This window comes from Meriones unguiculatus, chromosome 16, assembly GCF_030254825.1.
Source record: "Meriones unguiculatus strain TT.TT164.6M chromosome 16, Bangor_MerUng_6.1, whole genome shotgun sequence".
NCBI classification, from domain to species: domain Eukaryota; kingdom Metazoa; phylum Chordata; class Mammalia; order Rodentia; family Muridae; genus Meriones; species Meriones unguiculatus.
Window position 1 is genome coordinate 23,237,366 of NC_083363.1, and position 26,633 is coordinate 23,263,998.

The 26,633-nt window shown below is 44.3% G+C and overlaps 1 protein-coding gene across 1 annotated transcript; it reads left to right on the forward strand.

The window, feature by feature from the left end:
- The first annotated feature begins 2,511 nt into the window (after positions 1 to 2,511).
- On the forward strand, positions 2,512 to 22,801 carry Ddx21 (DExD-box helicase 21). The gene is made up of 15 exons (XM_021651456.2): positions 2,512 to 2,698; positions 4,922 to 5,359; positions 7,870 to 7,948; positions 8,484 to 8,662; positions 9,604 to 9,721; positions 10,534 to 10,719; positions 11,831 to 11,976; positions 12,659 to 12,808; positions 13,196 to 13,357; positions 14,196 to 14,315; positions 15,625 to 15,698; positions 17,566 to 17,725; positions 18,624 to 18,758; positions 19,930 to 19,974; positions 20,411 to 22,801. The coding sequence occupies exons 1-15, from the start codon at positions 2,612 to 2,614 to the stop codon at positions 20,687 to 20,689; spliced, it is 2,358 nt and encodes a 785-aa protein (XP_021507131.1). The 5' UTR covers positions 2,512 to 2,611; the 3' UTR covers positions 20,690 to 22,801.
- The last annotated feature ends 3,832 nt before the right edge of the window (positions 22,802 to 26,633 follow it).

The following is a 26,633-nucleotide window of genomic DNA, read 5'->3' on the forward strand; positions in this document are numbered from 1 at the left end:
ATCAGGGTTTTAACAAAAATAATAGCTTCTTCTATCTTAAAAAAAATAAACAAACAAACAAAAAAACGAAAACAAAAGTAAGACTTAACCAGGTATGGTGGTGCACACCTTTAATCCCAGCACTTGGGAGACAGAGGCAGGTGGAACTCTGAATTTGAAGCCAGCCTGGTCAACAGAGTAAATTCCAGGACAGCCAGGGCTACTCAAAGAGAAACCCAGAAAAAAAAAAAAAAAGTTATTTCTGCCCCCTAAGGGGTTAGCAGCCTTACCAGGACACAGAGGAGGACATTGCAGCCAGTCCTGATGAGACCTGATAAGCTAAGGTCAGATGGAGGGGGAAGAGGACCTCCCCTATCAGTGGACTTGGAGAGGGGCATGAGAGATGAGGGAGAGAGGGTGGGATTGGAATGGAAAGAGGGAGGGGGCTACAGCTGGGATGCAAAGTGAATAAATTGTAAGTAATATAAAAAATAAAAATTTAATTAAAGTTATTTCTGGAACATTTTCCATTTCCAGCGTTTTAAGACTTATCTCAGGCCCAAAGTCCAAAGCAGCAACAATGGTCCGGATTTGAATCCAGATTTTTTCCTACTACACTCTGCTCTTTCTCCAAAGTTAGCATAACATTACAATGGATTGGGCTGGAGTGAGAGTTTAGAGGTTAAGAGCAGTGGCTGCTCTTACAGAAGTCCCGAGTTGAGGTCCCAGCAATGACTCACAGCCATCTATAAGATCTAGTGTCCTCTTCTGGCACCAGGTGTTCATGTAGACAGAACACTGTGTACATAATAAATAGGTAAATAAACATTGCAATGGATCCATTTAAAAACATTTTCTTAGGGCCTCTGAGATAGTTCAGCCCATAATGGTGCTTACAAAACATGATGCATGCCTGAAGAACTAAATTCTGTACCTAGAATCTACTAAAAGTGGAAGAGAATCAGCTCCACTCTAGTTTTTCAAGCTACTATAAACTGTTTCCCAATTCTTTGAATCACTGGTTCTTCGGAGGAAGCTTAAAAACTTACTACCAGTGTGGTGGTACAAGTTTTTAATCCCAGCATAGGCCGATCTCTCAATTGTGGAACATCCTGTTCCGGAGAGGGGAGAAAGAAAGCGAGCAAGGAGGGAAGGGCAGAGAATCAGCAGGTGTCTTGAAACCACGTGGAGGGATGGACCGGACCTTAGATATGACTAAAAACAAGTATAATGGGTGAAATCTGAATGGTAGGAAACAATGCAGGCTTGGAGGTTTAGGATGCAGTTATCATTGCCCAGCATTGTGCTCTAGGTTAATTAAATAAATCCCAGTCTCTGTGTGGTGATTCAGGTATACAGCTAGATTAGGAATAACCACTGCTTAACATAGTAAATATTAATGTACTACAACAAACGGCGCCCAACTTGGGGCTCTACACTGAAAACCTGACTCAAAAACAAACATGGTCACTGATCATTCAATTGGCCACTTTCCCTTACCGGATGGAAGTAGGAAACTGTCCAATTTAAGCATATCTGGGAACTCGTTCCTAGTCGCAAGACCCTGTTAACGGGCTGAGTGTGCCTTCAAACCCAGTGGCATTTGTCTTTTAAATCATTCTGTAACAGTGGTTCTCAACCTTGGTATGCTGTGACCCTTTAATGTTCTTTATGTTGTGGTGACCCCCATCATAGTTATTTTTGTTGCTATTTCATTACTGTAATTTCGCTGTTACGAATCTTAATGTAAATATAAAAAGGCTCTTTCCCACAGGTTGAGAACCTCTGTTCTAGTCTTTGCCAAGCAAGGCTCGGGTGTTGTCTGAATTCTCGCCATTTCTCACTTCCAACAAGAACGCTCAGGAAGTCTGTAAGGTGCACACATGAATAAAGGACCGAACTTTTGTGAATTGTGGATTTGCTGTGGGTTTTTTGGGGGCGTGGGAGCGCTGTTGAGACAGGATCTCATGTGTCTGGCTGGCCTTAAATTACGTGCACCAGGCTGGACTCGAATTTAGAGATCCGTTTGCCTCTTTCTCCCTAGAGCTGAGATAAGCGGCGTGCATCCTAGCGCCCTGCCAATTCTGGTTCTTTTAAATTGTTCACATTGCTGTGCGGCACGTACATGGGTGTCCTGGGTACCGCCGCGCGCTTTTCGTGAAAGAAGAGGTGTGCTCAGTCGACTCTGGATTCCAAGGATCGCAAATTCAGGTCACCAGACTTAAGGTAGCTCGCTGGTTCCCTGCATTCCGGTGCTCAGAAGGCACCTGGGGTTGGCTGTCCCCTCCATCAGTTTTCCACCGCTGACTTTTGTTCGTAGAAAAGGGTGGCCGGCCGGCAATCGCAGACTCGGGAAGAGGAGGCAAGCGGGTCAGGCCATCCAGTTCTAACCGTCCACGCGTGTTTATTTCCTGTGGGGATCCGTATCCACGCCGCACCCAACGATCCCACGTAAAAGCACGCGAAGCGCAGCTCTGCCCCCGACCCCACCCCGTGCGCGCTGCTTCCGCCGGATGCGCTCCGTAACGGAAGTGACGAGCGAAGCCGGTTTGAGAGGCGGTCCACGTTTTTTCGCTCTCTCCTGTACACGCGGTTGAGGAAGCCTGTAGGCCTGAGCAGGTCGTGCTGAATAATGCCGGGAAAACTCCGGAGTGAGTCCAGGTTGGCCCCAGACGCGGCCGAGGAGAGCATGGAGACCGTGCCGAAGCCCAGCGGGAAGGTGAGACCGGGGCCCGGGCCGGGCGGGGAGCGCGTGGCCCTCGCTCCGCGGGCCCCTCTGACGCCGGGCCGACCCGGCTTGAGAGTGTGAAAGGGGATTGCAGATCGCTTCACAGTGTGGAGTGGAGCCGCGGACAGCAGGGTCTGCGGTGACACGCGGTTCCCCTTCATGAGGAACAAACTCAGAAAACGCCTAGAATTTCTGGCTCAGGTCTGCGTGTAATTGCAGTAGAAGACCTGTGCGCACTGTTAAATCGCCCTGTCTCTTCTTACCTCCTTGGATGGTAAGATTTAACTTGTGACAGTCTCTAATGATCAAAGTAGGAGGGAACGAAAGTTGGCCCCGGTCTCCTGTGTTGTACGACTTCGTTGAGGTTTGTGCTGCCTCCGGGGGCTTTTAGGTAAGGAGCCCTTTAAAGAAACAGCAGCATTATTTCGATTAGCTAGGAACCTCAGAGCACCGCGTTACAGGTCTGCGTCCGCATTCACAGCTCTAGGCTACTGAAGTCAGGAGGGAGGGACCTGCCCACTCGTTTACGTTCCTATCTCCTGTTTGTTACATATGTAACAGGCGATCGTTATTTTAAAGATGGTTTTTGTGGTCCGGTTGACCAAAGCCTGGGCTGCTCACGTGTTGGCAGGTGCCGTACCCGCTGAGCTCTAGCCCAGCGGTTCTCAACCTGTGGGACCACTACGCTTAGCAGTATCGAAATGACAGTTATGAAGTAGCAACGAGGTAATTTATGTTTGGGGGTCACCAAAACATGAGGAACTGTATAAAAGAGAAGAACTAGTATTAATTAGGAAGGTTGAGAACCACCGCCTTAGCCCACTGCAGTTTAGTCCCACGGTTATTGCCTGGGACTCCACTACAAGCAGTCTAGTGTAAGTGGCTACTAATTGGTATAAGTTTTCAATAATGTGAGAAGTTGTAAATTTAAATAAAGCCCAAGTAAAGCTTTGCAATGAGAATGATAGATGTTTCGTCTCTATGTGAATTCATTTTGTCCTTTGAAGTACAAATTTCATTAGTGTTTAACTATAAAGAAATTTAGGAAGGGAAGACAAACCTGCTTTTAAGACATACAAAGCTTTATTTGCTTGGGCAGTGGTGTGTGTGTGTGTGCTCCTGCATGTGTGGAAGCGAGGGGTCGGTGCTGGGTGGGGGTCTCCAGCACTTGCTACTCTGGGTCTTTGAAGACAGGGTTTCTCTGTGCACCTCTGACTATCCTGGAAGACCAGGCTGACCTCTTACTCGGACATCCACCTGCCTCTGCCTCCTGAGCGCTGAGATTTAAGGCATGCGCCACCACCTGGCTTGTCACTCTACTCTTGGGGATAAGGTTTCTATGTGAATCTGGAGCCCCTGATTCACCTAGGCTGGCTTGCTCCCCATTCCAGCCCCACCAGCTAGGGTGACAGGCATGCCCACCACACCTATCTTTTTACATGGGTGCTGGAGTTTGAGACTCAAGTCCTCATGTTTGCACTGTAAGCATTTTGCCCCCGGAACAATTTCCTCAGATCCTGGCCTTCTTTTCTTTTCTTTTTTTTTCCTAGTATGTAGTATAGAGCTTTAAAACCTCCTAGGAAAGTTCCGTTTTATAAGGGTTGGCCAGTATGAACTGAAGAGTTACTTTGAAGAACTCTTTATTTTTCCATGCTAATATAACTGTTGGTATATACTTATTTCCATTTTAGCTAAGAAATGGTATTAGAAAGCATCGTGTGTGTGTGTGTGTTTAATAATGGTTTTTTAATTGTAATTGCATTAAGCCAGCTGTAGTAGCACGCACTTTTAATCACAGAAGGCACAGGCAGGTGGATCTGTGAGTTCAATGCCAGCTTGGTCTACAGAGTGAGTTCCCAGATCAGCAAGAGCTATTATACAGTGAGACCCTGTCTCTGAAAATTATAACTACATCATTGCTCCCCTCTTCTCTCCTCCTCCAGCTTCTTCCATGTAATCCCCACCTTGTTCGATTTTGAATTCATGGTCTCCCTCTAAGTTGTTTGCATAAGCACACACACACACCTAAATGCAGCCAGTTCAGTCCACAGGTTACTTGTATGTGCTCAGGGCTGATTTTTAATTTATACAGTATTTGGATGCCTAAGGCTGTGGTCTCCATGACTCTTAAGTAGTCCTGACATCCAGCATTGATGGATCTTACACAGTATAGCAGCCTTGCTCAGTGCTTGTGTCTTCACAATTAATTTTCAGAAAACTGGAAAAGAGAAGGCCAAATCTAAGACCAAAGAAGCCACAGAAGGAATGGAAGAGGCTGTCTCCTCCAAAGCTAAAACAGTTAAAAAGAAAGGGCTCTCTGAAGATGATGTTGAACCCCCTAAATCCAAGAAGGCCAAAAAGCAAGAGGAAGCACAGGAAGACCACACTGATTCTAAAAGCAAAACCCCCAAGAAGAAAAAGGAGTCCCTCGAGAAGAAAGCGGCCTCTGCGAAAACCAAAAAAACAAAAGTGGAGGAGCCTTCTGAAGAAGATGCTGACATTCCTAAGCCCAAGAAAATGAAGAAAGGGAAGGAAGCAAATGGAGACTCTGCAGAGAAAAGCCCTAAGCTCAAGAATGGATTCTCTCATTCTGAATCAAACTCAAACTCCAGTGAAGCTCCTGGTGAGGAAAGTAGTAGCGAGACAGAAAAGGTAAGTTTGGGCTTTCCTTCTGCTTATTTTATCCCAATGTGTGTAGATAGCACTGGAGGCATTCCTTTTCTCCTACCTTTGGGTCCTGGTGTTTGAACCTGGCTGTCAGGCTTGGGGAGGAGTGCTGCCTGCTGCTGTCCCACTAGTTGGGAAAGTTATACTAGGGTAGGTGGGCTGTGTTTCCTTGTTACAGAGAAGTAGGTAATCACTACACATAATTATAAACATTTTAAAATTGGGTGCTGGAGGTTGAACCCAGGGCCTTCAGCATACATGTTTTATAATGGAAAGAAAATTTATATGTTTCAAGAAAGGAAAGCATTCTATGAAAGATTTTTCCCTTAGGTTCATAGTCAGTATTTTCAGTTCTTTCCTGACAGAAGAGTATCAAGAGAAGTGGAGCAGGCAGGTATGGTGCCAGCACTTGGGAGGCAGAGCCAGGCGGATCTCCAAACCTGAGGCCAGCCTCGTCTACAGAGTGAGTCCAGGACAGCCAAGACCACACAGAGAAACCCTGCCTCAAAAAACAAACACACAAAAAGCGCACACTAGAGAAATCGAGAATTTAACAATTTACCATGAAGGAAAAAAGCTCCCTCACATAGTTTTCCTCCCTCACATATGTCACAAGTAGAGAGGTAGATGGCTGACAGTTTGGATGTTTCCTTGCAGTACATTGTACATACACAACTTGAAAAAAAATCAGGTCGGAATTATACCTTTGACAGTAGTGTATTCTGTCTTCTCCATCTTTAAACAAACATTCTCCTACTTTAAATGCTAAAAAATACTTAATAGATACATGATGGATGTAATATATGTGTTTATAAAAAGTAACTTCACATTCCTTTCCTAGTAAAAGTTTGGTTTAAAAATTTTTTAGGTTTATTTTATTATTGTTATGTATGTGGATGTTTTGATTAAATGTGCCTTGTTTGTGCCTGGCACCCACTGAAGCTTTGTGCTTTGGAGTCCCTGGAACTGGAATTCTGGATGGTTATGAACCACCATGTGGGTGTTGGGAATCAAACCTGGGCCCTCGGCAAGACAAAGGAGTGCCCTTTACTGTTGAGCTACTTCCCCAAACAGTTGTTTTTTCCTCTTAAACTGTGTGAACACTTCCTGGTAACCCTTTGTTCTCAACTTTTTATTTTATATCACGTGTGTGAGTTTTTTGCCTGCATGTATGTAAGTGTACCACATGAATGCACTCTATTGCCCATTTGAGTCAGGATCCTTTAGAATTACACATGGAATTGAACCTGAGCCTAGAAGAGCAACGGGGTATTTTTGTTTGTTTTGGTTGAGTCAGGGTCACTCTACATAGCCTTGGTTGTCTTGGAACTCATTATGTAGACCAGGCTGGCCTAGAACTCACAGAGATTCATCTGCTGTTGTGGGTTATTAATATTTATTATTGATTTATCTTGTAGTTAAACAGTGCTTATTCCTAAGCCAGCTATGTCTCTCCACACAGAGAGAAGGATTTATTTAATTAACTTAGAGTACAATACTGGGCAATAGTTACTCTATCTTAAACCTCTAAACCCGCAAAGTTTCCTACCGTTCAGATTTCACCCATTATACTTGCTTTTAGTCATATCTTAGGTCCAGTACATCTGTCCTCATGGTCTCACGCCCTCTCTTGCCGATCCCTGCTCTCCTACTCCTTCCCGATTCCTTCTCCTCTCCCCGGACTGGGATGTCCCACCCTATTCTCTCCCTTGCTCGGCATTGTGGCTGGTTGTTTTATTGACAATACAGAGAACAAATGGTGGCATGTTTGCACAAAATTGAGATAGGTGACACAATGCGATGTCTGGATTGAAAGCAGATAGTGGGGTAGAGAAGCCTTCGAATGAACAAGGGTGGATTGTATATGTCCACAAGAACATTATGCCAGCCATCTGCCTTGGGGGTGTTGGGATCAGAGGCATGCGAGTGTTGTTTGTTTGTTTGTTTGTTTATTGTCTTTGTTTTTCCAGACAGGGTTTCTCTCTGTAGCCTTGGCTGTCCTGCAACTCAATCTGTAGATCAGGGTGGCCTCAAACTCAGAGAGTTGCCTGAGTGTTGGGATTAAATAAAGGCATGCACTGTCACTGACAGGTGTATATCTGGAGTTCAGAGGAAACTTGTAGGAATTGTTTCTATTTCTATCGTGGGGTCAGAAGATTGAACTCAGTTGTCATGTCAGGTTTGGCCAGCAAGGGCATTTATCCACTGAGCCATCTTACCAGCCCCTTCTCTGATTGGTTCTTAAACTGGTGTATTTAGATGAGCTTTTTTGTGTTTTAAAAAACTGAGTTGTTGTGGGGGCTATGCACATACCATGGCATGTGTGTGGAGCCTGGACAACTACAGTTGGTTCCCTGTCCACCTGTGGTCTCTGATCAAATGCAGTCAGCAGGCTTTGGCAGCAAGTTTGAGAATGGGTTCTCTTTCTCTTGACAGCATCCTGTATTCACTTGGCATATGAATTACTGATTTCTGTGGGTCTTTTGCTTTGATAGGAAGAAATACCTGTGGAACAGAAAGAAGGAGCTTTCTCCAATTTTCCAATATCTGAAGAGACTGTCAAGCTTCTCAAAGGTGAGGCTCCAGCGTCATTGCTGGAACTCTAGTGCATGGAGACCAGTTCTTACTGTCAGCATCTTTGGCACAGTGGAGCAGACCTGTGCATTACAAATGGATTATGCTGTTTTGATTTAGTTATCAAAACTTAATCATTCAGAAGTGTGGTGACTGACACACCGTCTTTGATGATCTCTGTCATCTTCCACCTGAGGCTAATGTTGCCAGGGTGTCTTGGATCCCTTGGTCTGTCAGAACCAGCGAAGAGGTCCAGATGCTTCCCTGGTACAGAATGGTGTTGAACATAGGGCCTTGGTCTTTTAGGTTCAAATGAGCTTATGGGTGAGATATTAATAATAAATTTCAGTCTAGTGGATTCTTCCCTGACCTTCACTTTGTAGATGTTTATGAAAAGGTGAAATTTCCCACCTCTATAGGACCACAAGCATGAGTGTGTTTCAGATGGGCTTGGCATGTTAACAGAACTTGAGGGTTTGGCCTGAGACTTATATAAAACAGAACAATGTTAGTAACATGATTAATCTGTTCACAGCTCGTGGGGTGAGCTTCCTGTTTCCTATACAAGCCAAGACGTTCCACCATGTATACAGTGGGAAAGACTTAATTGCTCAGGCGCGCACAGGGACTGGGAAGACCTTCTCCTTTGCCATCCCTTTGATTGAGAAGCTTCAGAGTGGGCTCCAAGACAGGAAGAGAGGCCGCGCCCCTCAGGTAACTATCTTAAGCTCATCATAGGCTTGGGCTCAGCCCCCAGAAGCACATGTGGCCGTGGTTTGCACATGCTACTTAGCCCGAAGGTCCTTGTGTCACTGAAGTTAATCTGAATGTAGGCTAGGGTGATTCTTCCAGATTGTTGGCCGTCAGCTCTATATTACTGTAATCTGCCCCAAAGTCGTGATTATCCATATTTACTAACATTCATATTCCTTGAAAATGTTGGGTGTGCATGGGGTACCCAGACTTGATCCTGGTTATGTATGTATATATGTGCACACTTATTTGGGACATGGTCTCTAGATTTGGCTGGTCTCTAGCTCACAGAGAATCTCCTTCCTTTTCCTCTGGAGTGTTGTTAATATAAAGGCTACCAAGGCTGCTTTCTGGATCTTTGCTTTTGATGGTACCCAGAATGAAGTGAGTACACAGAAGCCTGTTGACAAGTGTTCGGCCCTGCCTGCTATAGTTTAAGCCCAAGCTTGGCCTCCACCTGGCCTATGGACTTGAGTCATTTACTCCTTAGTATCTGCCGAGAAGGTTGTTGAGAATTCAGTCAGAATAATGAGTAGGAAGTACTTTGTAGTGCATAAGGCGCCAGGGAAAGCTGGACTACTAAAGCTAATGTTGTTGGTGTAGCTCCTACAGCGTACTTTCCTGAACCTCTGTGGTTCTCCACCTAGTTCTCTGGAGCAGCATGCATCTGGACACCTACTTCTAACTGGTTCCAACAGGCTCTTAGGGCACTGCCTGGGGACTGTATCAGTGGTCCTGTAACATTTGCATATTTAGCATGTGGTATGTGTTGCAAAGCACATGGTAAATGTTTCAGTATAGGACAAGGTGAATGGGGTGAGTCAAGGGTTGCGGTGCTTCAGGGGTGTCTGAGAAAGAAACATGCTTCCCAATGCTTTGAAAATCTGGTTTTTCTCTCTCAGGTACTAGTTCTTGCACCTACAAGAGAATTAGCAAATCAAGTGAGCAAAGACTTCAGTGACATCACCAAAAAGTTATCAGTGGCTTGTTTTTATGGTGGAACTCCATATGGTGGTCAAAGTAAGTAAATTCAAAAGCTGTGGGGAAGGTGCCTCCTCAGCTTGAAGTCTGTCTGTCTTACACTTTCGGGGTTTCTCTCTTGCCTGTTGTTGAAGGACGGTGAAGAGCAGGGTACTTTTTTCTGGGTTACTGGGTTACTTTTTTCTATTTGTGAACATTGTATTAAATAATAAAAGGTGGGATGGAGAAATAGCTCAGTGGTTAAGAACACTGTGTACCTAATAAATAAATACCTTTAAAAATAATAATATAAATTTCCTAGTGAAGTCCTCTAACTGCTTCTGTGTCAGGCACAGTGAGTGAAGTGAGCGCTCGGTTCCCAGTGTTTCGTTCCCTCCTTAGGGTGTTTGCCCTTTTACACCCCGTCACCCCACAGAAAGGTGCCTAATTCTTGGGCTCACATACTGAGTGACACATTTGTTAAGTTAAGGCAGGGAAGAAGGTAGAGTTCAGGAGTATCTGAGGTACATATTGATACCCTGTCTCAATACAACAATAATAATGTTTCTGTTTTTTTAAGATTGTCACAGGTTTGAAGTCTAGACATTTTCTGAGCCAAACAGTCATTTTTTTATGCAACTATTTCCTATTGGTTCATTTTCCTTTTGTGTTAGTATGCTGGCCCTGCGTTTCCACATGCTGTCCTGCTGAAGGTCATGTGCTTTCAGTGTTGTTACTGTCATTACTTACAGCATATTACCTTGTAGCTGTCTAGTAATAGTTAAGAATGAAAATGTGTTTAAAAAAAAGTCCATACTGCCAAAAGGAATTTTAAAACAAGACAAGTCTTTCTGTTGCTATTTTTTTAATAGTTGAACGAATGCGGAGTGGGATTGATATCTTGGTGGGGACCCCAGGCCGTATTAAAGACCACCTACAGAATGGCAAGCTAGACCTCACCAAACTGAAACATGTCGTCCTGGATGAAGTGGACCAGATGTTGGATATGGGCTTTGCTGATCAAGTGGAAGAAATTTTGTGTGTGGCATATAAGAAAGGTAAGCCCCAAATTTAAGAGACTGATGGAGGGGACCAAAAGCAGGTTTGTGATGAAATTGTCTTCCAGGAGATAAATAAAGACACTTACTTGGAAAAACTTGGAATATTTATTTATTTGACAGGGTTTCTCTGTGTAGCCCTGGCTGTCCTGGAACTCACTCTGTAGACCAGGCTGGCCTTGAACTCAGAGATCCAGCTGCCTCTGCATCCCGAGTACTGGGATTAAAAGTGTGTACCACCAACATCCTGCTAACACTTGGATTTTTTTTTTTAAACTTGGACACTAAAAAAAAAAAAAATGATTTGTTATATGATAGGTGAAAGCTTGCGGGAAGAAAAATTTCATATTCTGCCAGCCTGCTAAACTGTTTCCAATAGCTTTTAGTGCGTTCCTTGTGTATATGTAAGGAAAAAATCACCAGTTAGGTATTAAAACTTTGTCAGGTGATTTATTCTACCATCTGCCTCCTTTCACCTTTATTCATATAGAAGGTTCTGGTCATGGTTGCAGTTCTGCAGTAGCTAGAATTGATTCTGCAGCCCAGGTCTCCATGAGTACAGCTACTGATGGGGCTGTAAGGTGCACTGCCCTGGTTCTGTCAGCTCGCACTTTGGGGCTTTGACAACAACAGTTCTCCTAAGTCCAGATGAACAGATAGATTAGGAGTCTTTGGGGGGTGCTGAGGATTGAACTGAAGGCTTTGTTGCTGAATTGCACCCCTAGCCCTGGTTCTAGGTTCTGACAGTGTTATGCTGCTGTGGGTCTTGTTAGGGGCTATGTAGACATCCATGCTGCTTGGTACCTGGCCTTCCAGGATTGGTTATCTTTTTAGTTGGTGGGCCTCCTTCATGAGGCAGATTTCCTATGTGAGTGAGAGCCGGCAAAGACTAGAGAGCAGAACAGGTTCCGTGTACTTTCATCATTTAGGGAGCCTTTACTATAACAGATTTCAGTTTTGTGTGTTGGGAGTTTTCAGCATCGTTTTATTGTGTCTTGGATGCGTGGCTGGCTTCCAGTGGTTGGTGGTACATCCTGGAGGTCAGGTGAGGTGGAGTGCTATGTATGCAGGCTTGCTTGGATTATTCACACTGACTTCTTTTTCCCCCAAGATTCTGAAGACAACCCCCAAACATTGCTTTTCTCTGCAACTTGCCCTCATTGGGTATTTAATGTTGCTAAGAAATACATGAAATCTACATACGAACAGGTGGACCTGATTGGTAAAAAGACTCAGAAAGCAGCCATAACTGTGGAGGTAAATGATTCATTTAGTTGCCGGAATTAGTATTAAATTGTCAGTCATTCTGTTTCTTGTCTGATAGTTTTAAGAATAACGAATACAAGCTCTTTACAGATAAATACTGTCTATGAAGAGCCAAGTAAATACATATTTCTTTTATGTATGGTATCTGTGCTTTATGGATTTCACTATCTAATAGCCTGATTTCAGAGTCATTTGGAACTTTATGTTTAGATAAACAAAAATGATTACATTTAGAATTTAGTCGCTAGAGGGCATTAGAGCAGCATTATGCATCATCTTGAATCTGTTTCATCCTAGGCTCCGGTACCTAGATGAATTCATTTCACCCAAAACTAGGCCTATGCAGCAATCACATGTTGTGCTTTTTAAGTGGATGAAGGGGCATAGTGCACATAGGCCTTTCTGTTATTTGGTTTCCCGTAAGAGTTTGGGGAATAGTGTTTCCTGATTACATTAGAATGTAAAGAAGCCAGACACTCTGGAGAAAGTGCTGTGAACAGACCATGTTGCTCTTGACTTTGCTATATTTAGTTTCCTTCTTTTCTCTAAGCAGTGGTGGCAGCAGACAGCCTGTACGGCCTGCATTTACTTCCTGTACCAAGAGAGACTTGAGAGTTAAAGGAGCTGTAATGTCCCAGCCATCTTTACTAAGTGTTGTCTCTTCTCTTAAAAGCACCTGGCGATTAAGTGTCACTGGAGTGAGAGGGCTGCGGTTATTGGGGATGTGATCCGAGTGTACAGTGGGCATCAAGGACGCACTATCATCTTCTGTGAAACCAAGAGGGAAGCCCAGGAGCTATCACAGAACTCATGTATAAAGCAGGTTGGTCCTTCTCATGCCCAGAAAGGCTGGGTCCTCAGTAAGTCTTCACCCTGGACAGTGCTTTTCAGTCAGCCAGTGACTTCCGGGTGTTAGATTAGGAGGAGCTTCTCTGTTGGTCAGGTTTGGTGGCTCTCTTGTAAAGCTTCACTTAGTAGGTGTAGTCGTGTTTGGAAGTATTTTCAACCTTGGAGAATACAGTTAGAAACGGCGGGTGTGATGGCTCTACAGATGGTTTGGGGATTTTTTTCCATTTAAGATATACATGGAAGAAAGCATCTGTTTTTCACTTTGTATTATTTTCAGGAGTATTCCCAAACTGAGCCCTTGGGCCTCTTGGCGGGTGTCATATTGGGTCTAGAATTCTTAGGTCGTTTTTTTCTTTGGCAGGATGCCCAGTCTTTACATGGCGACATTCCCCAGAAGCAAAGGGAAATCACACTGAAAGGTTTCCGAAATGGCAGTTTTGGAGTTTTGGTGGCAACCAATGTTGCTGCACGTGGGTTAGACATCCCTGAGGTTGACTTGGTTGTACAAAGCTGTCCACCAAAGGTAAGTTTTTTTTAGTTGTTTGTATGTTGTTTTTACTAACAATACAAAGTTACTGCTTTGTGTCTTTGCCTTACTCAAAGTCACGCAATTGACTTACACGGTTTACAGTAGATTGTCACTTATGTTGGCATATATCTTTCATCCCGGGATTCTGTGAGTTTGACAGCCTGAGTTCTAATATGAAGATTTCCAGGCTAACCATTTGCTGCCTGGCTTTCTATTGAACTTTATTTTGTACCTTGATCTTGAAGGCTTGTAGAAAAGAATGTGATAACCTGTTGGTAGTATGTTCTAGCAAGCTTCCCACTCCTCTTGGTAAAAGCTCTCATGGGCCCTTTTGATTTTCTAGAAACTACACAGTCAGTTTAGATAGGTACACAGACGATTAGAAGTCGGGCTCTGCATTCAGTGTTTTTCTTCTGAGTTGGTTTCTGTGTTTTCCTGCTGATTTCATCTCATTTTTTGTAATGTAGTAAGATTCATTGTGTCTATATACATTTCCTTTATCCATTCATCTGTTGGACATATAAGCTGGTTCCATGTTCTTCAATTGTGAATAAAAACATTCTAATTTGTGAGCAAATTTTCAAAAAGACTTGAGTGTATAGAGTTCAGTATGATGTCTTTTTAAAAATGCGTTTTAATAAATGTAATAAAATAAGCTTTAGTACTTTTAAAGCAACCATTTAGAAATATACATACTCTTGGGCTATTTGCACTCGGGACAGGGACCACTGTTTGAGTGGTTTCGAAACTCATAGGTATTTGGTGTTGTTCAGTGAGCTTTGCACGGGCTGCTTAATCTTTATTGTGTCACTCATGCACTTGGTTTCTATAGGATGTGGAGTCTTACATTCATCGTTCGGGAAGGACCGGCAGAGCTGGAAGGACAGGGGTTTGCATCTGTTTCTATCAGCACAAGGAAGAGTACCAGTTAGCACAAGTGGAACAGAAAGCGGTAAAGTGACTTTTTAAACTTGTGTTCAGCACATGCTTAGATCTGAAGGCGACGCCAACCTTTGGAGTCAGGGCTAAAGCTGAGTGTTCTTTCTGTGGTTGAAGGCCTGCTAAATAATTTCCATTTGAAACTGATGCATTTAAAGACAATTCTTAGACAATAGTATGAACATGACCAGAAATATTTCTGGAGCTTAGAGAGTATGGAGAGGGGATGGCAGGAAGGAGCGTCGGGATATAAAGGGAACTGGGTATGTGGTTATGTGTAGCTAAACACTGGAAAGGCTGAAGCACGTGAAATCAGGTTTGATAGCCTGTCTTTAAGGGGGCGGGACGACACTGGATATCCTTAGAGAACTGGCAATTTATGTAAATAACCCTCCTTTAGAAGGCAGGCCTTAGCTGCTCCCTTGCTCTTGAGTGGCTTCGCTTGGTGGCTGCCACATAGACCAGAACGTGGCGAGCTGTAGTCTGGTGCCTGCGTGAGCAGTGGAGAAGCAGGCGGCCCTGAGAGGAGGGGCGAGACGCTCATTGACCTTGGCATTAATTCTCTTTCCAAACCCGTAGTCTTAGTCTACAGATGAGAGTGAGTATTGGACAGTCTCACATTAAGGGTCAGCCTATAACAACTCCTTTGTTGCAGTAGATTTAAAAAATGAGTGTCAGGCTATATATTGTTTATTATTAGCTATAAGATTATCTCAGCGGTATTATTTAACCCACTATCACAAATAAGACACAGACACCTGTTAGATTTTATAATTGCCTTATTTACCTAGGGCTGGGCAGATATTTCACCTACGCTGTCTGAATAACCTCACCATCCACCTTAACCATCCTCATCTGAGCTATCTTCCATCTATAATCTTATAATCTTTTATTCTTCATATGGGCCTTTCCACGCCATTGTTGGGAAATGTGGTTCCCAACAATGTGATTCCTTCCTTCTCCACGCTAACCCATCGTGGCATCCTCCTTCCTTCCTTCCTCCTCTCTTCCCATCTGTCTTTCCCATTATTCTCCTGTCCTTCTAAGCCACGCCTACCCCATTCTGCCCTTCCCAGGTATAGGCTGTTTAATCAGCCATTCAGGCAGGTTTACACAAAGGATAGGCATATCCAGGCAGTACCCAGATCTTGAGGGCCAGTACTAAAAGCATCAGACCAACCTCTAACACTCCTTAGAACTGTTAAGGTCCTGGGAAACAGGGCCAGGTAAGCAAGCGCAGAGTACAAGAAAAAGGAAATGTTACTTAGATTCAGTACAAGCAGTAATCTTTGTACATGAAATTGTGGTTTGTTTTCTTGTAGGGAATTAAATTTAAACGGATAGGTGTTCCTTCCGCAACAGAAATAATAAAAGCCTCCAGCAAAGACGCCATAAGGTATGCTCTCTACCATCACCTAGGTGTGTTTTCGTGCTGCTTCTTGAACATTCAATGTTTCTTTTCTTGCTGCTTATAAAGAGTTAATAACCAGTTGCTCATCATAAAACAGACAACTTGACAGAATAAATGTACTTGTTTTCAGTCCTCTGTACCATCCTGTTCCTGAGCCCTGTCAATAGTTGGGTTTGTGCTGGACTTGTTAAGGATATGTCCTACCTCATCCCTAGTTAGACGTGACCACATTCCAAATTCACTTACTTCCTATGTAGTGGAAGAGGAATGATAGAGGGCAAGGACTGATGAGCTCTCTTCTTGAGTGTGTGACTGGTATCGGCATCATTGTGTAGAACTGCCCTGTAGACTGAAGGCTTTTCAGGTGCTTGGGATTCCTGGCTCTGGCCCCTGCTCATCATAGTCGGGGTGAGTAGGGTTAACATCTTGAAAACAGAATCTGTTTTCCACACTGAGGACTAGCATATATGCCCTTTAATGCATCGTGAGCTCAGAGGGTGTGTGACATGGGGAACAGGGCCCCAGAAGTCAGCAATTCACACTTGAGTCAGAATGCTGAGCCCTAGGCCATGGCTAGATGTGGCAGTCTCAAAATGGTGCCTTCATGCCTTGGGGCTCAGGAAATGATTGGGGTGGAGTGACAGTGTGAAGTTGGAAAAGGACCCTAAAAACAGCTTCCTGATGCCTTTGTGATGGCTTGAAGCTTCACCTTTTTGGAGCACTACCCCTGACCAGATGCTGCCTGAAGGGCAGTGACCAGGAGTGAGAAGATGAAGTCTACCTTGAGCCATTTCTAGTACAGTTATCCAGGGAAGAAAGGAGAGCTGCAGAGCTGTGGTTAGTCAGTGACCTTGCAGCTGACCTGGATTTTAGGAAGGTGGTTTCTCCTGCTGCACACAGTTTGAACAGGTAATAAGCAAAGAAAGTGCTGCTTGTTTAGTGGTGAGAGAGTGGGAGCCTTCCCCAGACTGCATTTTCAAGTTGATTTTATCATAGCATATTTCCCTTGAAGTGCACTATGGTAGGCACTGTGGAGTACTAAAGTGTAGGAAATGCGGGCTTGGTGATCAGGAGAAGAGGGAGATTCTGGCAGTGGGTAGGAGATATGCTCTAGGGTGGCAGCCCTTTGCCCACCCAGCTCACCCTGCAGAGCATACAGATATGCTGGTTTGTTACTGCCAAGGCAATGCCCATTCTCCAGAAAATACTGTGTTCTTAAACTTGATATAGAACATTTGTTAACGTTTCAGAATGTAAGTGGCTATAGTTTCATCTGGTTCTAAACTAGTGCTTACTAGTGTTCAGTGGCCTTTTTTTTTTAGTTCAATATTATATACTGTCATTTAAAGGCAGTAACAGGGCCAGGTGGTGGCACATGCCTTTAATCCCAGTACTTGGAGGCAGAGGCAGGTGGATCTCTGTGAGTTCAAGGCCATCCTGGTCTACAAGTTGAGTCCTAGGACAGCCATGGCTACACAGAGAAACCCTGTCTTAAAAGCGAAAGGAAGGAAGGAAAAAAAAGAAAGGAGGGAAGGAAGGCAGGCAGTGCCAGGGCTGCGTGCGCATGGTGCTGCACATCTGGAATCTCAGCAGGAGGATGACTGAATATGAGGCCATCCTGTTGTGTATAGCAGCTTTCAGACATAGTAAAACCCTGTCTCAAAGAGCACAACAAAAGCAAATAAATGCACTGTGTACCTCAGTGTGTCTTCTATCTCAGGAATGCCTGGAACTCACTGTCTAGAAGATGCCCTTGAACTTGATACCCTCCTGCCTCCACCTCCTAAGGGATTCCCAGCATATGGCAGCACCTCCTTCATTTATTCTCTAACAAGTTCACTTGAAACCACAGGCTTTTGGATTCTGTGCCTCCTACCGCCATTGGCCACTTCAAGCAGTCGGCTGAGAAGCTGATTGAGGAGAAAGGAGCTGTTGAGGCCCTGGCAGCTGCGCTGGCCCACATCTCAGGGGCCACATCTGTCGACCAGCGCTCCTTGATCAACTCCCAAGCGGTAAGAGTTGGTACTTTATAAAATGGCTTAAGCAAAACTGAGAGTTCATTTTGAACTTCCTAATTGGCCTCACCTTCTCTAGGAGATGGGAAGGCTCTGGCTGTGTTTGCAATTTTCCTAATTAAAAACAAAACCGAAGGGGCCAAAATAGGTGTGTCCTAGTGAGACTCATCAGGTTAAGGGCCTGCCACCAAGCCTGACAATGACTTAAGTTCCATTCCCAGCCTCCATAGAGTAGAAGGAGAAAACAGATTTCTGCACTTGGTGTCTGACCTCTACACATAAGCTCAAGAAAGACAAAGTAAACTAAACTGTACTAAGCCTGTATCTGGGTGTGGGGATGTACAGGCCAGCCTGGAACTCTACAGAGTGAGTTCCAGGACAGGCAGCCTACACAGATAACCCTGCCTCGAAAACCAAAAAAAAAAAAAAAGTATTAAAACCCACTGACTTGGGCTGGAGAAATGGCTCAGTGGTTAAGAGCACTGTCTGCTCTTCCAGGTCCTGAGTTCAATTCCCAGCACCCACATGGTGGCTCACAATCATCTACACCCTCTATTGCCCTCTTAGAGCACTAACATGCATAAAATCTTAAAAAAAAAAAAACACTGACTTGAACATTGGTACATTAAAGTTTCATGTTTTTACTGCTATAGACCAGTGTGGCATAAGAACGCTGGTGGCCTGTCTTCAGCTAGTCCCCTTTAGCAAACTGGTAGCTGGGTCCTGACATTAGTACTCCCCACCAGGCTAAGGCTGCCCCAGTCCACCCATCTGTGAGGCTGGGTGGTCGTGCTGTCAGGGAAAGCTTCCCCAGAAATACTATTGTCCCCAAAGCAAGTGCTTATGGTGCTGCTTGGTTTTCAAGACTTAAGTCTACGCCCCTCTCTCCCCTAAGGGCTTTGTGACCATGATCCTGCGGTGCTCCATCGAAATGCCCAACATCAGTTATGCTTGGAAAGAACTTAAGGAGCAGCTAGGCGAAAGCATTGATGCCAAAGTGAGGGGGATGGTCTTCCTCAAAGGCAAACTGGTGAGTCTGGGTCCTCTGTGACCTCATCTTAGCTTGGTAGTTAGCCGGTAACCAAAATGTGTCCGCTCCCTGCCTGGAGGGGATGCTGCATCTCCTCACTCTTCCTCTGCGTTTTGGCAGTGCAGTCTCCAGCCCAAACTGCTCTGCAATGTCAGCCTCCCAACACACAGCTGCCTTCCTGCCATCTTCCCTTCCATGGTTCATTAAGTAGCTTAGTTAGGTATTTTGAAGTTTTTTTAAGTTATTGTGGTACCTTTATGGGAAGATGAGAATTACCAGGGCAGATAAGTGTTATTGGGGAATAGCTTTGACTGTGGACTCCTTTGGGGCGCACATTCACATGCTCATGGAGAGCACAGAGCCCTGTCTCAGGTTAAGGTGCTTCTGCGGCGGGGAATGCCTGATCAGAGCAGCTGTCCATCTTCAGAGGCTGAGGGTAGGCTTGTTTTGCTTACCAGTTCCACATCTTGACCCCAGCGCACTACTGTCTGTCACACCATGCCTTATTCCCAGTGGGTGCTGACTTGGTTACTAAACAGTGCCTTCCCCTTCCCATTGTCCTTTGAGACTTAGCTCTGACTCCCTGTGCAGCTTCCCAGTCCTTACTGTGCAGCAGAGTTCCTGGAACATGTTTACCCTGGTGAATCTTCCCCTGCCCTGATTGCTTACATAGGAAGGCCTCGAGCCAGTGACCTACTCAAGAAAACCTCTCTAGAAACCCCAGTGACGCAGTGCTCCTGGCTCTGCATGGGAGAAGCCCGTGAATGTCAGTCTTTTCACACCTAACTGACAGCATGCTGAGGCTGGTGAAATCTCTGGGTGGAAAAAGTGCTGCTCAGACTGTCAGCACAAGAGTAGTGTGTTTGTAGCTCCTAGCTGATAGGCCATACTCACGTTCTCACATAAAACCAATGAAAAGCTAGAGGTCAGCCCCAAAAGCTAACTCCGTTTTCCGCTCTTCATTGTGTCCTCCTGAGTGTGAATTAGCACAGTGTAACAGCCAGGAGTGCCTACCTGCCTGGGCAGTTGCTTATCCTTCAGCTGCCGCTGTTTGTAGAAGCCTGTGTTTGCCAGGCTCTCGAGTTCCATCTAGCTCGGTACCTTCTGTTTTCTTTATATTCTGCAGTGTCGGTGTGTTAGTTGAATTAACTCTTCCTGCTTTGATTTCTAGGGAGTTTGTTTTGATGTCCGCACTGAAGCAGTCACGGAAATTCAGGTATTTTTCTTTTGGATTTCAGTGTTTGTAGACCCAAATCATACAGTATTTATTCTGAAGGCAGAGTGACAGTGTGGACCACAGAGAACAGTCTCCGTTTTCTTGTGACCCTGCTTCTGGGCCTGCCTTGCTCCTTCCTGTAGTTGGGCCCAGCGCCTGCTCTGCTGCTCTGTGCGTGCTTTCCTGCACACTTGCCATTGCTGTGTTTCTTAGCACTGTGCCAAGTGTGTTCCTCAGACAGCTACAGCAAATTTCAAAATGTAGATTGCGGGCTGCCCTCCAGAACACCTGTCCCCACACTCACCACAGCTTTGGGACCTCTTACTTGGCACTAGCACCTTTTTAAGCACCTAGTTACCCAACTTGTTCCTTGGAGAGATGACAGTAAGTTTTTCTTATGGCCTTAAAACCATGGAACAAACTTTTCTGCCCTCAGGAAAAGTGGCATGATTCAAGACGCTGGCAGCTCACTGTGGCCACGGAACAGCCGGAGCTGGAAGGACCCCTGGAAGGGTATCGAGGCGGCAGGGGTCAACGGGACAGCAGCCGTGGTGCTTTCAGAGGACAGCGGGGTGGAAGCAGGAACTTCAGGGGACAAGGCCAACGCGGAGGAAGTAAAAACTTCAGAGGGCAGCGACCAGGTGGTGGCAACAGAAGTAACAGATCCCCAAATAAAGGCCAGAAGCGGAGTTTTGGTAAAGCGTTTGGCCAGTGAGTAGAGGCAAGCAGGAACTGCACACTGTGGACGCCAGTGCCCTTCCTACTGTCAAAGCCCCAGTGCTTCCTTCCATTTTGATCATTTGCTCCCCCACCCCCATTCCTTGCAGAGAGGCTTCTGAACTATTTGATCTAACCATCAACTATCTTTTGTGAAAAGGGATAGGAATTCATCTTATCATTTTGTATTACTTTCCAACGTATTTCTAGATTTATGAAGTAAAGCCGACCACAGATCCATCTACGCTCGCATGTTGATGTTGCAAGTCTATCCTTGTGTGTAGACTGGGGCCTGAGCTCAGAACCTCACACATGTGGACCATGTACATGCCCTACTGCCAGACTCCATCTCTAGTCCCTAAAAGTCTCACTCATACCTTGTAAAGAAAGGACCTAGGGATACCTCAGTCTCTGGAGAACTGCATGAGTCAGAGCTGTTTATTTTTGCTCGCATTCCTTGGCCTCCTCACAAGCAAATTTCTGGTCTCTACATGTGTCTGCTGAGGATTGTTACCAAGCAGTGCTTTTCAAAAGCCATTTCAGACTTAGCTAATTGAAGCAGTTTGTGCCAGCCTCTGGATGGGAACGTGTAACACAGATTGTGATTCACTCCGTAGAGTCTCTGCATACTGTTTCTCTCTCCTTTAGGTGACTTGTGTTCCAGTGAGTGCTCCACAGTGTATTTAGGTACATTTTCTAGGAACCATTGTCTTCAAAGTTTTGTCCCAAATGTCTGATGTCTGTAGATTTTCCCCCATGGGTAATGAGACTGGATAGAAGGTATTTAAGGTCTTCTGCCCTACTTTTGGAAGATTAATTTACCAAGAAGTAATTAAGGGAAGATGGGGCTTAATTGGCATTGCTGAATAATGTTTAAGAATAGCACAACAGTGTTCTCGATCTTCACGTATGAGGAGGCGGCAGGAAGAATGCTTTGAACGGGTGGCCCCTTCATGGGTCATGTCTCTTCTAGTGTGCAGCCGGGCTTGTAAGGGCAGAATGGGACAATATTGTTTTCTCAGTGGCCTAGATCTTAAAGCACAATGTAAGATCAGTTTCTGTTAAGCTGCTTCTCCATTGAAAACATCACTGTTTAGAGAATCTAAGACAAACTGCCATTTTAAGCTGTTGCTTTGAGGGAACTGAGGAACTCAGTGTAGCACCTGGCCCTGTGATAGTTGCCTGAGCTATTCTTTAATACCTGCCTGGGTGTTCTTTTCTCTGGGAAACATCCCACCTAGCTCAATTGGTGGGGTCCTCTAGCCTGCCTAGCAATTCTGTGCAGAGAATCTTAGAGCAAGCTAGGAAGGAAAATCAGATTCAATTGTTTAGATGGCTAAGATCTTGAGACTCAATATCTGATTTTAGTGTGATCCTTACCTTCTTCCCCGAACACCTCAGCATCAAAGAGCTCTGGTAACCAAATCAGCTCCAGAGAGTTGAGGCATGGTCCTTTTTCTATTTAGATTCAGTTTTCACCTTGAGCCTGACCCAGATGGTTCTTGTCTTCTGTGCTGGGAATTCTTTTGGATTTCTTTTCTTTGTCGATGACTCTGTGGCCTGTAATAGGTTTTGGTTTTGTCCAATTACTTGGGCTTGGTGTAATGAAACATTTCACTGTTAGGATAAGAATCTGCCCTGTGACGCATATGAAAGGACATGCTGGCTCTACTTGCAGGTGGAGTGCTGGCACAGCGAGGCCTTTCTGGATTATGGGTTAGTCTATAGAAAAATGACCTGCTGGAAACCAGCAGTCAAGGGGAGAGCAATAGGAATTCTAATGTACACAACTTGCTTAAAAGAAAACATGTCTCTGAACAAATGAAGATAAGTTTTCTTCTAGACCCCAGGATCTAAACAATATTTATGTGTATAATTCAGCTAATATTTGGTTTAAATGAGTTTATTGGGAAATGTTACCATTTTTACTATTTTCTACAGAGAAAATATTTTTCAGTTTATCAAATGACTTTGGAATTATAACCTGTTTTTTAAGTTCCAGCTGTCTTGTGTACTTGTTTCTCTGCAGTTGTACATAAAATGTTTTTACATTAAATGAGTTACTATATAAAGTACTGCATTATGCCATAATAAAGATACTAATACATTATACTTAGTTTTTGGTGGCTTTCATTTTCTAAAATGAAAACAGCTTGGCATTCTTATAACGGTGACTGCTAGGTATGCAAATCTAGTAAAACTTGGGGCTAGAGCTGCAGCTTGGTGGAGACTTGCCCTTCTGTGCATGTTTATGGACTGGGGTGGTAGGAGGAGGATCAGGAAGGGAGGTTAGCCTTGGCTAAATTTTCATAAAAATAAAAGCAATCCTACATTAACATTTTAATAGGCAATTTTATACAAATTCATTTCTTGAAAAGAATTACTCAGTTTTGTGAATTGCTCTTCTCACATTCTGTGTTTATCTTTCTGTACATATAGATATACTAGATCTATATGTATGAGATTTGCTTAAAACTTTAAAAATAGTTTTACATTAATTTTTTATTGTTTTCAAGTCAGCATCTCACTATGTAGCCAGCTACATAGTGCTCCTGCAGCTAGGTAGACCAGATAGGTCTTCAACTCAAGAGAGCCATGAGCCTCTGCCTCCTGAATGCTGGTAGATTTGGGGGGGAGGGGAAGGTATTGTTAGGTTTTTCAAGACAGCAGTTTCTTTTTGTTGTTCTGGCTGTCCTGGAACTTAAGCTGTAGGCCAGGCTGGCTTGAAACTCATCTCCTGCCTCTGCCACCTGAGTGCTGGGATAAAAGATGTGTGCCTGTATTAAAACAATTAAAAAACTTGCAAGCAAAAACACCAAAATTAATCAGACCCAGAGGCTGTACAGCTTAAAGAGCTTTTTTTGTTCTTTTCAAGACTGGTTACTCTATGTATCCTTGGCTGTTTTGGACCCACTTTGTAGACCAGGCTGGCCTCAAACTCAGAGAGATTGGCCTACCTCTGCCTCCCTGAGAGCTGGGATTACAGGCGCTAGCTGCCACACAGCAAAAAGGTTGCTTTTTTTTTTTTTTTTTCTTTCTGTTTTTTCAAGACAGGGTCTCTGTAACAGGGTCCTGGTTGGCCTCAAACTCAGAGATCTGCCTACCTCTGCCTCCAAGTACTGGGATCAAAGGCATGTGCCACCACACCCGGCTGCTTAAAGAACTTACATATAGCTGGAATTGCCACTGGAAATGGAAGTTGTGAAGCTTCACATTAAATATCTACTAGATGTTTGGTTGGAACTGCTACTCACTTACATGCAAGCTGCAATGTAACAGCTGCCTCCTTCCCTCATCCCCACCTGCAGAGAGACAGCCCTCGCCTCAGATCTATAAAACCCCTTACCTTAGCCTGCGCATGGGACTTCCTGGCTCTGTCTGAACCCTACTGGGAACAGCACCTAATAAACCTGCATTCATCTACCGTGTTGGAATGACAACTTTTCCTGGGGAACCCACTATAGACCAAAGTACAGTTACTACCAAAGTCCAACTTGGTAAACCAGTAAATTATATTGGGGTTACTTACAGGAATATGGGTAAAGGGTTCTTATAACAGAAACAACTCAAAGACAGCTGCATCTCCAAAGCCCATTCCAGCATGAGTGACAGCTTACAAACTTGGAAGGCTCCTTCCCAGGTGCCCTAGCCAATGTAAACCTGGGCAGGTTTCTGCTTCTTCCAGGCATCTGGCCTGGACTTAAGTCTTCCTTGGAGCTTTTCTCCTCAGTCTTTGCAGCTCAGGTTCACTTAGTGCAAGAACTCTTGGCTTCTATTGCTTACTCTGGCAAGGAAAGACCTCTTGAATCTGGTCAGTTTCTGGGACTTCCTGAAGCTGTTTTGAGTCGTTTACTTTCTTGCTTAAAGAACTTTCCCAAAGGATGGAGAGGAACCTGTTCTACAACCACTGCCAAAACTACAAGTTCTAACAGCCTGGCCTGGTGCCTCAGGCAGATCTCCCTGGGTTTGAGGCTAGCCTATTAGCTACTCACACCACCTCAAGGAGCAGTAGGACAAGAAAAGGCCCTGCTGTGGACTCCTTTGTAAATCTTCAATCAAAGTGTTTTTTGTTTGTTTGCTTTTTCTCAGAAAGAGTAAATGTTTATTCTGGAGCCAAATTTGAGTGATTACAGTCCAGGAACATATATTCAGGTCTTCCCAAGTACAATGTTCCAATGTGGAAGCAGTTTCATGGAGCTTTTATAGTACAGAACAAAGAAAAGTTGAAGTCAATGTATTTTAAAAATGTACTGGAGGCAGCTAGGTGAGGTGGCACATGCCTTTAATGCCAGCACTCAGGGAGGAAGAGGCAGGCGGATCTATTGTGAGTCTGAGGCCAGCCTAAGCAAGCCAGTCCAGGACAGCCAGTGCTACATAGAGAAACCCTGTCTCAAAAATTCAAGAGAGAGAGAGTGAGAGAGCGCTGCCTGTATTGGTGGAAACATTAAGTTACAGTTACAGGCAGAGGAATCTCACCTAAAGGCCCCAGATGCTATCTGATAGTAGCAGATTGGCCTTCTGATAAGTGGAGAACAGATTTAGGTTGATACAGTGCAATGGTGTTTATCTGTTTTTCAGGATGTTAGGTCTGACACACAGGTGGGCACTAAGGGCTCTTTAAGAGAAATAGCTCTTTAACCCAAGAGAAATAGCATCATTTCTAAACATTCTAATCTCTTCAAAGTAAAAAAAAAAAAAAAAAAAAAGTTGTAGTAATGTCTGCTTTGTCTTTCCATTTTCCTGGGATCCTGTCTAAATCCCACACAAGGCAGTGAGTATGGGGCACCCCAGCTGCGCAAAGCAGAGCTTTATCATTCATGAGTGTTCCTAATCCTCATCCTCACCTGTATCCGTTAATCTTTCTCTACCATCTGTCTTGAGCATCCTTTTACTGCACAAGGACAAGTTTCAAGGCTCTGTGTTTGTTTGCCCCCAACCTCTAGTTTCACATAGGATAGCAGACCCTTTGAAAGAGAAGAGGAAAATAGGAAACTTTAACATTGATTAAATATGATTAACAACCTTACTCACAATACACTGCCTTAGGTGAAAGTAAGAAAACAGAATAAGAAACTGTCTCCGACCTGAGACAACAGAGTAAAGTGAGTTGCTGACTTCTGCTTTGGTGGCCTGCCTGCCCCTTCCTCTTCTGAAGGGCGCATCCATCTATTCTCCTTTGAGAAGTGAACACCAATATCCACTTACACAGCAAGTTCTGTTTGCTAAAGATGAAACTGTCTTCATAGAAATCTGCAAATTCAGCTTCTGTAAAACTTGCTCAGCTCCAGGAAAAACTTCTGTTGAATAGGGATAAAAAAAAAAAACCAAAAAATAAAAACACCCTAAGATAGTCACAAGATTCTGACAATATCTAACATTATAAACCATGGGATGTTTCTGATCCGGGCTGAGTCTCTACCCAACAGCTAAAGGCTGGTGCTCAGAAATTAAAAGTTTTCCTTTATCTCTAAGTGCTGAGAAAGGCCTCACTTCCCTCAACAGCCTTAGGATCTAGAACCAACACCTTTAGCTCTGACCGGACCTCAGTGTCTCGGAAATCCAATCAAAGGTTATTAAGGGCTGTTGAGAGAGATCGGTGGTTGAAGGATCCCATCATCAAGCCTTATGACCTGATTGTGAACTACAGGACTCGTGTGGATTAGAACTCACTTCTGAAACTTACCCTGTGACCTCTCCATGCATAGCAGGACACAAGCACACTGACAAACATGCACACAAGTGAAATAATATTTAATTATACTTCATTAAACTGAGTTTGGTGGCACACGGTAATCCCATTGGAAGGCAACGGCAGGAGGATTGCCAGGAGCTCAAGGCAAGCTTGTGGAAGTACCAGACCAGCCAAGGTTATAGAACAAGACCTTTTCTAATCCCAGGACCCTGGAGGCAGAGGCAGTCAGATCTCGGATCTACAGGACAGC

What these genes read in the sequence shown, in the direction of transcription:
- Ddx21 (XM_021651456.2), top strand. Translation starts at nt 2,612, where the DNA reads ATGCCGGGAAAACTCCGGAGTGAGTCCAGGTTGGCCCCAGACGCGGCC. An exon ending in AGAGAGGCCGCGCCCCTCAG is followed by an intron (nt 8,663 to 9,603) that starts GTAACTATCTTA and finishes TTTCTCTCTCAG; the next exon opens with GTACTAGTTCTTGCACCTAC. An exon ending in CACAAGTGGAACAGAAAGCG is followed by an intron (nt 14,316 to 15,624) that starts GTAAAGTGACTT and finishes GTTTTCTTGTAG; the next exon opens with GGAATTAAATTTAAACGGAT.